The sequence below is a fragment of the Tigriopus californicus genome, chromosome 7 (genome assembly GCF_007210705.1).
Source record: "Tigriopus californicus strain San Diego chromosome 7, Tcal_SD_v2.1, whole genome shotgun sequence".
Lineage (NCBI taxonomy): Eukaryota > Metazoa > Arthropoda > Copepoda > Harpacticoida > Harpacticidae > Tigriopus > Tigriopus californicus.
In genome coordinates, this window is record NC_081446.1 from 12,682,057 (window position 1) to 12,697,616 (window position 15,560).

General features: G+C 41.0%; 2 protein-coding genes across 2 annotated transcripts in view; one reads left to right on the top strand and one right to left on the bottom strand.

The window, feature by feature from the left end:
- Positions 1–2,343: 2,343 nt before the first annotated feature.
- On the bottom strand, positions 2,344–7,032 carry LOC131884331 (BTB/POZ domain-containing protein 9-like). The gene is made up of 8 exons (XM_059232072.1): positions 6,554–7,032; positions 4,710–5,070; positions 4,360–4,624; positions 3,871–4,090; positions 3,553–3,785; positions 3,284–3,473; positions 3,025–3,211; positions 2,344–2,956 (listed from the first exon to the last, which is right to left on the bottom strand). The coding sequence occupies exons 1-8, from the start codon at positions 6,850–6,852 to the stop codon at positions 2,447–2,449; spliced, it is 2,265 nt and encodes a 754-aa protein (XP_059088055.1). The 5' UTR covers positions 6,853–7,032; the 3' UTR covers positions 2,344–2,446.
- Positions 7,033–8,355: 1,323 nt separating this feature from the next.
- Positions 8,356–15,560, top strand: part of LOC131884332 (serine/threonine-protein kinase Chk1-like) — a 34,993-nt gene continuing 27,788 nt past the window's right edge. The window contains exon 1 of the mRNA XM_059232075.1: positions 8,356–8,510. The gene's annotated coding sequence lies outside the window, so the exon portion shown is untranslated. The remainder of the gene's footprint in view (positions 8,511–15,560) is intronic.

Sequence of the window (15,560 nt, forward strand, 5' to 3'; positions counted from 1 at the left end):
GCCCATTGAAATGCATCATTGTCAAAAACGTAGTCAATCAGTGTTGAGCATACACTTAGTTATGTATTGACGTAACATTTCAAAAAATTCTATTTAGCACATGCTTAGTTATTACAACGTAAAGGTTGCGTTTTAAAGCTTAAAAGATCGAAAAATGGCCTAATTATGTTTCCAACTATTTCCGAGGAATATGATTGTCTTTTTCAGTGACACAACAAGAAATAATATTCTCCATTTTCTTTAAGATTTCTTTAAAAGCAAAGAGTAGCAAAACATGTCCCTTAAAACTTACAAAACATGCAAAATTGCCTTTCATTTTAATTAAGTGCCAAAAGGTTCACTATCCTATCATGTTTCTAAAATATTTGAAGGATACTCGTACTTGTAACAGTTTAATTTTCCAAATTGTCACTTTTTGCAATCGTTAACTTCTACGTATTTTTCAACATTAATAGAATTTTTGTCAAAATTCAAGATTAAGCTTGATAAAAGTTGCGATTGACAAGTATGGCATCACATTTAATTTGTGAAATATTGACATTAAGTAACTTTTAAGTTACATTACAAACTATATTAAGGTTTTTCTACCTGCTTCAGAAAAGTGAAATGTTTCCATTTCTATTTTAGGCATAGAAAAAGCGTATAATATTTCTTGGAAATTGCTTTAACATATAACCGGAGCAATTTGTAGTCAAATTTGATGCAAATGCAATCTTTGAAAACGAGATATATTATCGTTTGCCTCATGGATTTGAATAAAATTCTAGTTGGAAAGGTAACTATGGTTACTCCAAACATCTATTGATTACGTTTTTAAAAATGTTGTCTCTTTGTAGGTTCTAAGTGGATTAATATTCTAATCTGAGCTACATTAAAAAAAAAATTAACTTGAAGTCTTGGCATGTGCAAAAAAAAAAACTTTATCAGTATTTTGAGTAACACCGTGTCACAGAAGAGAGACTAGCAGGAATATCAGGCTTTTTGAAGTAGGGTAACGAATATTATGAAAAGAGGGGCCTTATGAGGGAGCCCTCCCTGGGGAACACCTGACTTGACATCATGTACCGTGTGGCGCATATCATCTTACTCACTTTTTAAAGCGATTTTTTTCCTGATTAAAAGTAATTTTATAGACTTTAAGCCAATTCTAGAGGTTTTGTGAGATCTGTAGTTATCTTTTGCGCCTAATTGGGTGAAATTCTTCAAACAATAAGAAATATATTTAAAGATGTCCGAGCTCTGTGAAAAAGTGCTTGGGCGTATTGTTGCTGTTAACCAGGACACCTTCATTGCGAACTACTTTGGACTTTGGAATTGCTGGGAAGACCGTCCACAATATAAAAAAGTTGTATCTACTACAGACAGATCGAGACCTTCCTGAATTCTATGACCTCTTTTTGAACCTTCCAGACTCAATTCCAAATTACTTGGCAAGGAGGGTTGGCGGAATTTTGCGGAAAACCACCGCATCTGGCAGCACTGAGCTCAGTCAGGAGAGAGCGGAAGCAACACTGGCGTGCGCAACGCATGTCCATGATTCAGTCTCAAAAGCCAAGAACGCATGTCTGACGCCAGAAATGGTAATCCAAAGGATCTTCGATCGCGTCACTCCCCTGATGGATACCAAATTTCTCCAGCGGAGTAGGAGCATATCTGCAGAGACGTGCTGGCCTTGATCATTTAATAAGCTTTTACTCTCACTCAGCTCAATATTGGAATATAAAAAAAAAGTCATGCTACCTCGGCCTGGCATTGAATTTTTTTTAGCTGGTGCTAGTAGTGTGATGGTTGGTGGTTACAGGTGTTATTCTTCATTAAAGATGCGTGAACAAGGGTGGCAAAAAATATGGCACTAAGAATGACGAAATATTTGAAATATATGTGATGAAAATTAAGAAATTTTTATACTAAATCACGAACATGGAGTGTTTTCTGGGGTGTTTATCGCCAACGGCTGAGGAGAGCAATAAGGTATTTTATGGACAACTGCAGAACTGCTCTTACAACAGCTGTGAACCTTTTTTGTTCTTCCTGAATCGTTCACTTTCTAATGAATGAGTAAATCATAGGTCGAAAGATCTAGTAAAATAGATAATTTTGACCCAATTTAGACCCAAATGCTGGCTTTGTAATCTCGGAACGGTCTGTCATTTTGTTCCATACTTAACTTTGATCTACATTCACTCATATCTGATTCAGACACATATTTGTCTGGTGTGTTATGCTCTCGTTGTCCTTGAAGAAAATGATGATTTTGTTAGGTTATGAAATTTCAAACAATTGAACATTTCACCGAAAACTTCCCCTTGGCAAAAAAGTTAAAAATCATGCGATTGTTGCACATTCACGTGTTAACGTTATCGAACTGCATTTTTATTCTCATTTGATACGGTAGTACATACAACAAAGCAACTGACAAAGCCTACAGACGGGTTCAAGCTCATCATCATACAAGTGGGTCCATATCTTTGGGGGTCGGACGTTGCCGACTCACTGCGCCCAATCCTTGGGCGGCTCGTTCCCGATTCTCATTCTGACCTTCAACCTCGGCCTGAGGAGGTAAATAAAAGTGATCCATGGCATTGGCAGGCCTGGCCAATGGTCGAGCCACAGCTCCACTCGTGCTGTTGGGTCCCCGACGATTTTGGGATGCCCCGGCCATTTGAGGCACCTGCCCCGGTAAATCCGGAGAAGTTAAACGAGCGGCCTGATCGTAACCCGGCGGCCATTGACCGGAGTTTGCTCGATTGGAGGAACTAGCATCGTCTTCATTGACGACCCCTGTGGCTCCTCGGGGGTTTCTAGGACTCGAGCCATTTGATGAACTGGATCCAGAAGCAGAATTGGACCTGGAAGGTGAGGCAGACGCAGACACCAAAGCCTTTCCTTGGGTTTTGTCAGCTTCAATTGCGCTTTGATCATCTTCGAAACATTCGAAATGGACACAATGGAAGACCTGAGGAAAAACTGACTTGAAGACAAATGCTCGAAGGCACGACGATGGCAATCTATGTCAAGACCAACCTCGTTGGCGGTGTTGTGGGTTCCTACAATCTTGATGAACACCACAGGGCGTCGAGGGAAAGAAATCGTTTGCCAGGATTTGCAGTTCACCCTTGAGCGGTCACACACCACTTCCCAATCGCGTTGATTTATACTGACCTCAATGTAGTAGGAGTAGGATCGGTTGTCGCAATCCCACAACAGCAGTCTAAATAGGAGTAGAGATTTTACTTTAGGAATGGGAGTGGAGAGGGAGTGGAGTTTGAATATGATCAGTTACTTCATGGAGCTTAATGCATAAGGCTGGCCAAGTTGAACCACGATAGATCCGGATCCCAATTGATGGCAGGTGTATCCCGAGTCCCAATCGTACTGACTGGTCTCCCCATTGAGAAGGGCGTTTCGAGTCCGGCAAACCCCTTCAATCACGCATGCAGACTTGGGAATGGTGGCCACATTTTGACGGGGAACTAGAGTGAAAAGTGGGCGGTAAATAAATCAAGGTCATGATTGTAATCAAACGATAGACTTTGAACAAAAATTACTCACTGACAATCCCTTGCTCGTCTAATTGGAACGGCTTCTTAGTATAGTAGCATTCAAAAGAGACCAGATGGAACACTTTGTTGACGGTGTTGTGCGTTCCCACAATCCTGATGTACCTCACCACCCTTGGGGCGAAATAGAGATCCTGCCAAGAGCGACACAAGAACTTGGAATGGTCCACCACGCGGATCCAATCCTCTTGATCCATGGACACCTCAATGAAGTAAGAGTAGGCTCTGCCAAAGGAAAAAGGGACGTCAACGATGTGGAACAAACCAACCAGTTGGCTGGGATGAAAAATCACCGATTCCAACTCCTCACCTCGAGTCTCGATCCCATAGCAACATTCTGACGTGATTGATGATGCACTGCATTCCGAGTCGAACAACGATGCCCTTATCCTGAATATCGTCGATTGGATGTCGCGAAAAGCCACGTTCCATGTCGTAGTTCTTTGTATCGCCATCCAACAGAGCTTGCTTCACCTCGCCAATCAAAACCTGAGAGTCATGCCTCGGTTGGGCCACATTCTCCTCCGGAACTAAATAAATTTCATGATTTATATCCTTGTTAGTAACAAGTGGAAAACATTATCAAGATCATTGGCAGCATTGGAATCAGTATAGCGGTTAGGCCATTAAAAATGTTTGAAGATGTTGAAGGTAGAATTGTCTGCGAGAAATATATATCATCATGGTTGGAATCACACGACATCAATAAAAAACTATAGCCCAGTTCTAGAAAAAGGACGCTCTGCGTAATAATCAAAAAGGAACTACATGTTCTCCTGGCTCTTGTCAAACGTCTTACTGAGATAACCACGGTATTTGAGTTCCATGTCCCGAGAGTCGGAGCGAGATTCGATGGCATCCAACATAGCATCCGGTGGAACAAGATTGGAGGGTCTGACAACTTTAAGTAGATCCGACGTGGACATCAACGAGAGTCGAACTGCGGCCAGAATCTGGCTGGAATCCTCCGCGGGATTGGCTTGGACCCATTTGTGAACTGCCTGGAAGATTTCCACCTCTGGTGCGCAAAACGAGTCTCGAGATATGACATCGCGGATGCCGCTCTAAACGGAGGAAGGCAATCAAATCAATGATAATTTTATGATATTTGTTAATGCTATCATCAGGTAGAACCATCCTCTTCCTTACGGCTGTGAGAGTATTGAATGCATCATGCTTGATGATCTCTTGTGCGTGTCGATCCATGTAAAGACAACAGGACGATTTGAGTTGATCCAACTGATACAGGGAAGCGGTGTCGTAAATGAAGCAAACATTGTGAATGTTTAGGATGGCTTTGAGATAATCGGAAATGGCCGTTTCCAAGTCCTGGAAGCCGTATTGATGAGCCAAGCCGAGAATGTCCACAATGAGATCATCCTTGAGATTGCCCAAATTCATCTGACCGGTGTATATGTAACGGAGAAGGAAGCGAAAGGCCGGCAAGGACGTGTCCTTCAACTCGATTTCTTTGAGCTTGGATTCGATCATCCCGCCGAACAATAGAGCCCTGAAGACGATTAGAGGTCATTTGGACGGTGAAGGGGTCGTTGAACACATCTTTAGTTTCAAAATATTAGCTTCAATCCGTTTCGCAGAAAGACGTATAAAAAACTTCAATTGGGTACCAAGATAATTTGAAACTGTCAGTAACAACTCTACAGACTCACTTCAAATGGTCTTTTTGTGCACTGAGGTGGTTTTTTTATGTGATAAGGATTTCAAATTCACTGTGACTAATCAAATAAATGAACAGTATGAAAAAGAAGTCATGGGGAAAACGTTATTGGTCAAACAATGGTATATTCTCTTTTTTTAACTTTAGATTGGTTAATTCTAATGTTTTTTAGCAAGCTTCAGTTCCGCTGATTTTTTTTCTTCTTCCAATTTTACAGCTTTATCCTCATTTTAAATGATCAATGATTAAATAATGGTCAAAAAATCATATGAATTTTAGCCATAACAGCGAATACCGCAACTAGTGCAACTAGAAATGGATGTGAAGAAGGAAATTGGCATTTGACCAGGGTCTTTTTGCACATGACAAACCATGTTTTGGGCATTTACTTTGGGTAACATAATAAAAGCTTATTCTTGCTTAAGACTTGTTTTTGACAAGTACTAGGTTTTTGAAATAATTGATAGTTAGACATGAGACATACGTTGATCACTTGGGCAGTGAGAAAATGCCATTCACTCACTCAGACGGTAGCCACGATTCAGTTTGTTTCATTCAATTTCATTACTGATCATGAGAAGATGGTTGTATTCTAATCTTGTAAAAACATTTTAATATACAAAACGTAAAACAAAATATCCATTAGTTTTACTCCTCCTAATTTCGAATCAGCCATAATATTTACTTATTACTTACAATCAGACTCGAATTTGATGTCATATGTTTCGTGCACCAAAATATATAACCCATAAATAACTATAATTACATCGTCAGTTTATTCAGTTTAAGGGCAAAACAAGACATTGTCTCAATTTGATACCATCATCTTTGCGCCATATCAATAACTTAATGATAGTTCAAACAGATGAGGTGCTTATCCTATCAAGATTCCATGACTTAAAAAGTGCCAAACATTTGCTCAACTTTTGAGACTAACAATTCAATCAAAATTACACAATCATACGCTAACCCCTTTTATGGTGAGCGTCTAGACTTTCAACTCCATGTTCTTTTCTTGTACAAATGATCACAAGTGGCTATAACCAATAATGAAAACGAATCTACTTTTTTGTATTTTTTCCATAATTCTGAACAGTTCTACGAAAGCGCAAGGATTTTACGGAAAAAGCCTAATGCGCCAACCGCATTTCTTCCGCGTAAAGATTCGGGGAAAAAGTGCAAAACGCGCGCAAAAGCGCCAGATATGGAGACACTGTCAATGAACTAGAAACACGAAAACGAAGGTGACTACCCAATGTTTGTGGAAAACTGACAGAAATCCCAACTCTATGCCTCTTAAAGCTTAGAATCTTACCGAAAGTACTCGGATCGGGCGGCCAAAATGACCCGATGAGCCTCGAAGCGCTGACCTCGGACCACGAAGGTGACATCACTGTACTCATCATCTAAGAACAAGGCCCCAATATGTTCAGACAGATAATGGATGTGTTCCACCTGGCCCAAACCCGGACCTTGCGAAGATCCTCGGGGATTAGGATGGGCACCTAAGCTGACAGTAGGTGACAGGGGTGCCACCACCTCACCCCCTGCCACAGCCCCGCCCACCGACAAAAGGGCCGGCCCATGAGCCGGAAATGGCGGTTGACTCGACATCACGTCTCACGTCCCCAAAAAGATGGACAGAAACGAGTCCAAAGTCGAAGGGATTCTAGGATATTTTTCTGGTGAGTGATGTAAGAAACCAACGCCAGATCTATTGGATGTTTGTGTCGGTGTGTACGAGACATCTAGCATATCACATCTTCAATGAATGATAACATTGTTCACTCAGTGAGGGCGTGTGAGTGTCCTTCTTTAGGAAGAGAGTGCGTAGGACTCTCTCGTTTACCCATAGGTGATACCATTAGATAAAAACAAGAAAAGCCATTAAATAAACTAAATCGTTCATTGAACACTCAGGGCGAATAGAAAATGACTGGAAACAAAATTTTTGCTTGATGTAAAGTCATATGAAGAAAATTATGTTTTTTTATAGATTCTGAATGGGAATTGAGCAACATAATTGAATGGGGATTTCTGTGCAATGTATTTGTTTTTGTAGAAAATGGTCATGCTGGCACTGTAGGCTTGCCTAAATGCATTTAATGGGTCAGATTTAAGCTGCTAACGTTGATTTACTGTCATGGGGCTGAAAAGATGGTTGAGATGAGCCTAAGTCAAGCACTATCTGATAAAATCAAGAAGTCTGATTGCTTTAGTCTGTGGTATGAAATGTATTTTCTGCCTCATGTTCGTCGTTTATGAGAAACATGACCTCGGATCATCAACTTCCTAAGGGTGTTGATTGGGCGTTACATAGTGTTGCTTTTGCTTTTCCACCATACGTGGTTGTGAAGGTGGGCACCCCAAGTGCTGGATAACCAAAACTAACACTGCATAATGCATTACCTTCTATTGTTATAGACGCTACAATTTGTTGGCATGAAGTTGAAATCAAATTGGTCAATTATTTACTTGTACAAGTATGGCCATTTTTGTAAGCATTTCGTCAGGGTAGCACATTTCTTACACCCTCGAAAGTTTGTAAAAGGCCAGAAAATTGATTTTTTATAAAATTAATGCTGTCATCACGTTATGAATTTTGAATATCTCAGATCAGGAGAAGCACAAACTATAGCATTTTGGTAACTTCACGGACTTGAAGTTTCGGCAACACTGGGTTTTCATAGTTTTGCCAATAATTATGTGGAGTTTGGTCATCTACCTTCATTTGGGGCCTACTGAACGAGGCGGCTTCTTAATCGAACATCGATAATATCTCAGTTGCAATTGAATGCCAGTTCTGACGATGAAAATATTTCTAGTCAATTGTAATTTGTTGCGTTATTTGGTTTTCCCAAGGAAACACTGGCAGCACTATTCGGAGTGGCTCTATTTTAGCCTGATTTTCTGCTTGCGCCATGTTCCACCATGACGTCATCAACTAAACTCCACTAATAACTTCGAATTTTTAGACCTCATTATTGTCTTATTGTTGATTAAAATCACGTGAGTCCAACCAAATCACCCCCAGTTGAGACCTTAGTTTCAGTCAATGTCTGCAGGGTGTAATCAAGCTCTTCAAAGTGGTCATTTTGAGATCAAAGCGAAGCGTTTCTCGACGTTACAAAAGCCAAGTAGGAGTCAGCGCCGAAATTTGATTGAATCTAAACAATTCAAACTCTTTGGAAAGTGATTCCAAAATCCTCTCAAGGGAACAGTGACAGTGTCACGTTATTTCAACCTCCAGTTTCTGCCACAGACTTTGCAAGGTAAGATGCTTGGTGCCCTTCATTTGTCTAGCCTGGTCAATGAGATGCTACTTTTTGAAATCGTGGCCAAGGTTTAAATACAGAGTTTAAGGATCATTAATATCGTTTTAGGCTGTGTAGATAGGTCACGCTTAATCTGGTTAGATTGAGTTAAAAAAGTGATATCGCTATCTCATTGGTGGACATGAATGCATTCTTTGGAGGAGTCCCATTTGAAATAGTGCTGGGTTACATGAAGGAAAACATTGCAGACTATATAAAATCCTTTCATTACAACAGTTTCAACCTTTGTATCTTTGATTTGTTTGAAAGATGAACGTGGATACTAATTTATGACCCTGGATTGTGAAAGGTATCCATAAAGGTTTCAAAGAAAGTGACAATCTTCTGAAAACGACGTTAGATTTTCTGACCATTGACAGCATCTTAAATAATGTATGCACACAGAGAAAGTCACCCGACAGGGCATGGGTAAACTTAATTCTGTTACATTATTATGTAATCCGTCGGAAAGTATGTCAATATTACTGCTAAAGATTCGAGTTTGTAGAAAAAGTAACCACTGCTGAAATTGATTATTGGTCGTAAAATTTGAAATTCCCGCCTAGCCATTTTCCCCGTTTTTTGTCAGTGTGACGTGAAAGTACCGTGTCGACAGTTGTGTACATGGGTTATTTTTTTAAAAACTCTTTATTGCGAGATATTTCTCATTGGATCATAGGTCTTTTACAATGTGTACAGTATATACATCTATTTTGTCCCATTCTGGGTTCTGGGTTATTTACTTATTACATCGACCAGTGGACATTCCAGTGGTCGATGGTTATGATTAAAGACTCTGACAAAAAATGTTGGTCATCCTTGAGAGTGGGGCAAGACATGGCGTACGGACTATTTATTTTCAAAGTCAAAACTTGACGGACAGACTTCCTATGATATTTGAATTTCAAACAGACATTGGTTCTCGCTATGGTTATGATTAAAGACTCCGACACAAAATGTTGGTCGTACGTTGAGCAGAAATTCGAGAGGGTTGCATGTACTGGTTTTCTTCCCAATGCCTCAGTTTTCTACTCTTTCGCACATCTGACCCGTCAAACTTCTGCAATTTTAGCTCGACGTGAAAGCAACATATTTTGTCGGAGTCTAGACTTATGACGTTACAAAATCCTGATGGTATGCATTGTAATAGACAATAATAGACATGACTGCCGAAAATAGTCCTGATTGTGTGATAGAACCATGAGCTTCTTCCAAAATTATGCTGAACTCATTCATAGAGTACTTAATGATAATTAGAGTACATTATATATTCTATGACTCATTGCACAAACTCCTTCCTTTATACATTCCTAGTGAACAACGGATAAAAAGTGATTCATTTCCGTCAAAATCCAGTTTATTCGACATGATGGACCGGTAACGAAGACAATGCAGGGATGAAATTCGCTATTCATTTCAAAAGATGTGGAAACTACACCTGAAGTTGAAATTTCGGGAACTTTCTAAAATAACCTTGTCGATTATTGGAAAATTATTGGGATCGCAAAGATTGTTGGTTGTGATGTTTGTGACCATTCCTCCCCTACAACACACACAATTGAGTCAATCCAAGCAATTAAAGGTCAGATCAAAAAATCAGTCCAGGGCAACCTGAGAAATACAAAGTGGAAGGGTCAAAATTCCGCGTGGACCATTATCTTCAAAAGTCACTTGAGAGTGAGGCAAGACATGGACTATTTACTCTCAAATTCAAAGCTTGAGGGATAGACTTCCTATGATATTTTAATTTCAAAAAGACTTTGGTTCTCGCAGGTTTTCCAAAGACCTCCCTCAGCCATGAAAGAGTTCCAAGATCAGTCTTATTCCTTTACCATCCATCTTCCTTATGGCGGAGAGCTCTGCCAGGTCTCTAGAGGATGTAGCAGCCCGCCACAGTGTCCCCATGGACTTGAACTTTAAAGATATGTCTGGCTTCAAATTTGAGGGTAATGGCCACGATGGATGGGATGCGAGGGATTACTCATAAGTTTTAGTTTCAAGTAAGGCTCAGTGCCCAGGAAATCAATGAAAAGGGGAATAGTAGACAGAATTTGTCAGAGGTCGGTGATAAACATCTAGGTTATGTCAAAGTGGGCGATGCGCCAGATGGACCTGGTCTTTCGTCAGCGCCAATCGAAAATGACGTTTGTCCACATCGATCCGGGCATCGCTTGCGAAAAGTTCAGGTTCCCCACATTTTTGGACTCCGAACTGGTCAACCCGATGGCAAGAAACATGTTTTTGCTAATGTTTTCATGTAGGGGGACGTCCAGCTCTTGATGAACAAGGTACATATGACTGCTGAGATACAATTGAAAATGAGAGAAACATTGCGAAACTTCTCTACCGAATATCCGTTTTCATTCGTTGCTTGAAAAGTGAACGCGACGGATGCTTAAATGTGTCCTGGATTTGTGGAAAGATATTACAGATATGTCGATGACTCGGTAAACTATTTGCCAGCCGATGATTTGTTTCAATTAAGTACTTCAGAATTATCCAATTTGGAGTTTATCCAAGATACCACTTTCATGATTTCCGATGTTCGTCGTCTACCTCCGAACATTGGTGTTCCTGAACTCATATTGGTTTTTATGAGAATTGACCCTCGATTATGCATTAATTTTATTTACTTCACTCGTTTAACCACTTGTGTAATTGTATGCGACCAACGTAATTTGTACAATGCATGTGCAAAATATATATGATTTATTATGTTGGTGATATCATGGAAATGGCCCAAAAACTAGAGGTCCTGAATAAACAGACGCGCGAGGTAGAATTTACATATTAAAATTCAACCAATCTGATTAGCTGTCGATTGTTGGAGGATCCGCCAAGAGTTTCAAACAGACCTCGACGACGAGCCAGCCATTTCCAAAAAGCGTTAAAACTTAGGTATTGCCCAAGAAGTGAGTCTCGAGAAAATGTACCCTAGAGGTTAACCTATGATTTCCAAGGAATATTATCTTGAGGTTCCCAAACAAAAGGAGACTATGTTATGAGATGTATAGACAAGTTCAAAAACCATAGATAGGCCAGACCTGAAAACATAAAAACAAGTTATCAACTTGAAACTTGTAAGTACCCGTTTGCCTTCTGTCATCACCTGTCAACATTACCGGGTGACGCACATGTCCGTGTGACAATTCGGGCGGCAGAGGGCTTGGACGTGCTGAGGCTGGACGCTTTATTCAATCAATCTGATTTCTTCAGGAACAAAATTAAACACATAGACCACCACTCGACGAAATTTGCAAAACTCTAAGACCATCTAGGCCGTAGCCACATCCTCGGGGCCACCTTCAAGTAGCTGGTGGTGAAAATGATGAGGCTGGAGTAGCTGAACGCATTGTCACACAAAAATAATCATAAAACGAATCTGACTCGCGGTCGTTTTTACATTAATTGCACAGGTTTGTCTATTCATATCTACAAAAATAGGAAAATATTCAGATTTTTTCAATAGCAGAACAGTAGTGCCTCATCTTGTTCAGCATGATCAAGGGTGTCAACTGCTGGATCTGGACTTAGCACAACATCGTCAGCACCATGTCCTTCTTGACCACCCTCTCCATGGTCCTCTGGGGCGTCCTGAACTCCCTGGAGAGCTTTTGCACGCTCTGGTTGGGGGTCCTGGTTGAGGCTGTTCATCACCACTGGAGGGCCAACCTGGTCTCCCCCTTGGACCTGCCCAACTTCTCAAGGTAGTCAGTGGTCCCCCTGCCGTTGTAGGGCTTTCAGGCATTGCAGACTGTGTTCTTGTGGCACTTCATGGCCCTGGCAATGCTGGCTTGGCTCTTGCCAGTCAAAATGTGCGTGGTGATGATTTTGCGGAGCCTGTTTGGGGCCATGATGCGGCTGACTGAGGTCTTGTTTTGGCACCTGTTCTTTTCTAAAGTTGGCCTCAAAGGGTTCGCAAAACCACTCGCGCTAAAAAGTTGAAGTTCCGATGTCGGACGCAAAAGTTATGATAAAATTAGTAGGCGTCACACGGACATGTGCGTCACCCGGTAGTCAAAATGTAACCCAAACTAAAACAAACCGTTCGGTCATGGAATGACCGAGGGATCTCACCTTACTTTTACCATTAATTTTATCATACTATTATTTTGGCTAATCCATGATGCAGGTCCCTGAATAAACAGTAACAAGGTAAGAACTACATTATAAATCACCACGGTATTTAAAAGCCAGTCCAAGATTTCTAATTTTCCCATACCCTGTCTCCCTGAAAATCTTTGTTTGAGCAATTTGAATGGACTGGTTAGTAGTGGATGAAGACTTGTAGAGCTGAATTGCCCTGGCGGCCTGATTACCTTGCAAACACCAAAAACGAAATTTTAGTGCCGATCTGCCAGAGTATTTCCCCTCTAAGCCAACGACATTGTCGTATGTAATCTGCCAATAACAAGTTGAACTAAAGCGCTTCATTAAGAGAGTATTGTCATGATTGCTTTTGCACTCTATGTCTAATCCAGAGTGCCCTGATTTAAGGCCATTTGCTCGAGCAATAACTGAAGTAGAAAACAAAGGAATTATAAAGTAACAAGACCAACAGAGGCAATGTAACATGCCGCTATCCATTCATCATCCAAGTTTTCTTGTCTTAAAGGATACAGTAAGTAGTATCCTATGAATTCAGGGTCTCTACGATCTCGACCAAAAACCTGGTTCAAAGGCGGAACTTACTCACTCATAAAGCTAGCAACCTCTTAAAGTGTTTCTTATGAATTTCCGAGCGTTCTCATCGCTTGGTCGTTTGGCCTGTTGTGAACGTTTACGTTTACAATGGTGTATTTTTTGTTTGATGGAGAAGACGTAGCTCGTTGAAGTAGTCGTTATTCCAGAATGGGATGTCATTGGAGATTTTTAAGGCATAAATCAATTCTTTGACGGCTAGGCCGCCGATGATCATGACGACGTTGGGGAGAAGGAGAGTGAGGAGAGAGCCAGTCAAAGCGACTAGGAAGAATGAGATTCCTGAAGGGAATACCTTATTTGGTGCATTTGATGTTGGCTCGGATCCTTGAACCTTGCTCGCTTCTCCCCGATGTTGGGCATGATAAAGAATTGTCTTATCGGCCAGTCATCTCCCTCAAAATGCACCCTCCTGCCTTCGTAAATGAGACCCCCAAATTTTAATGACAAACTTATAATGATTGGGCTGATTGACCAAGTCGAGGTCGTGGCTCACCTGATCGTCCATTTCGATGGATGAAAATCTACCTTAGACAGGCATGTATGTACATATTTAACTTCTCGAGCCAAATCATGAGAGGGGGAGTTTGCTAGGAATATCATTCATCACATATCTTCAGTACCAAATCAATTGGTCTGCACAGAGGTTAGTCGTACGTAAGAGGTGATGTCATTAAAATTTGACCGTTCAGTGATTTTGCTGGGGACAGTTGGAATGGTAAACCTAAGAGAAGAAATCAAAGCGATTTTATAATCAGCTCAAGAAATTGGACAGAACTACTGCAGGCAACACTGCTCCCTCTGATTGTAGGTGGTATCTTCTGTGCTGCCAAACACGTTATCTTTGCTTGTATGTCTGAAAGATGTCTGAAAGATGTCTTAGTTGATGTATTTTGAATAAGCGGCAGTCAAGTTCGGGATATGCTTAAATGTTCGTTGCTTTGGTTCATTTTGAACAAAAAGGTAGTGAATGTTGGCTTAATTTCAACGCCGTCAATAGAAAGCCATGTAAGAGATCACATGTTAGCACCTAACTCTTCTATAAAGTGAACAAATGTTATTTTTCTTTTTCAATGCGAGATTTTCGTCTTATACATCTTTCAATGCTTCTTCGCTTGTGTGCAAAGTGATGACGAGTAGAGTCCTTTCTCGGTTTGGTTTGAAAGTGCTATGAACCATTTAGCACTTCTTTGTTAAAGAGACTCGACTGCAACTATTGTGCGCGGTTGCTGTGAATTCGGTTACAAGTGGACTCAAAAAAAACGATGAGAACTCGTCGTTTGAGCGAGTTCATCATAGCCTTTAAGTCCAAGAACCTTGATCTCGAATCGAGATAAGTCGCCAATTCATTCCAAATCTAGCCATGTTCCTCATGATTGCAAACCATTTTGTGTCGAGGCGTCTTTGATTGGAGAACGACGAATGAGAAGACTTGGTTCTGGCCAACAAGGTAGCTCCGTCCAAAGCATCTCTCCGTTATATCATGATGTGCAATGACGGTTTGCGTGCTTCACTTCTCTCCAAGCCGAACTTCAAGCTGATGATTTTCTCTTGACCTCTTAAAATAGCACATGGTCATGCTAGCTTTTTTTCGTGCCGTCTCTCCCTCGCTATTTCACTCACTTTCACACACACACAAACACACACTCACACACATGGTCTTCAGTTTTAGTGCCTTGAGCATTTTTTTGTTACTTTACAACAAACTCGAGAACGATTAAATCGGCCAAGTTTTTCTCAAATCAGGACTTCTTTTTGTCCAAGGAAAACTTACGAGTGAGCATACGTAGGTAGAGGTCGTTTGTTCCCACTTAAGGCATAATTGAATCAAATCAATGCTGCCATATCAGAGGTGTCGGTCCTTTTCGTTTCGTGGTTGCCCCTTGTCTAAAGAGTTGACGAGCAAGAACAGGAACCTGTCATAGGTATTAGGTGTCGAATAGCTCCATTCACGTTTGGTAGGGTACACCTAAAATGAGCTGGGTCGTGACCAACTGAAATGAATGTTCAACCGTAAAAAAAGACTCCAACCGCAATACGCGACGTTCGCTCGGATTAGAGTCCAAACAACCCAAGGAATCGTTATTTGGAGAGGTCCAAAATGGTGGCAGTTATCACGCTATTGGAAGTGGTAGCTTTTCAACTCCGCCCACGCGAGAACGGTCGAGATATGTGTTTCCAGTGAAACGTTCCTCTACCTACTTCACCTCTCGCCTCGTTTGAAGTTCGAAGTTCGAACCCAGACCCAATCAGCTCCACATCTGAGGACGAGGTGGAGCGAGCGATCAGACCCCGAAAGAACCAGAA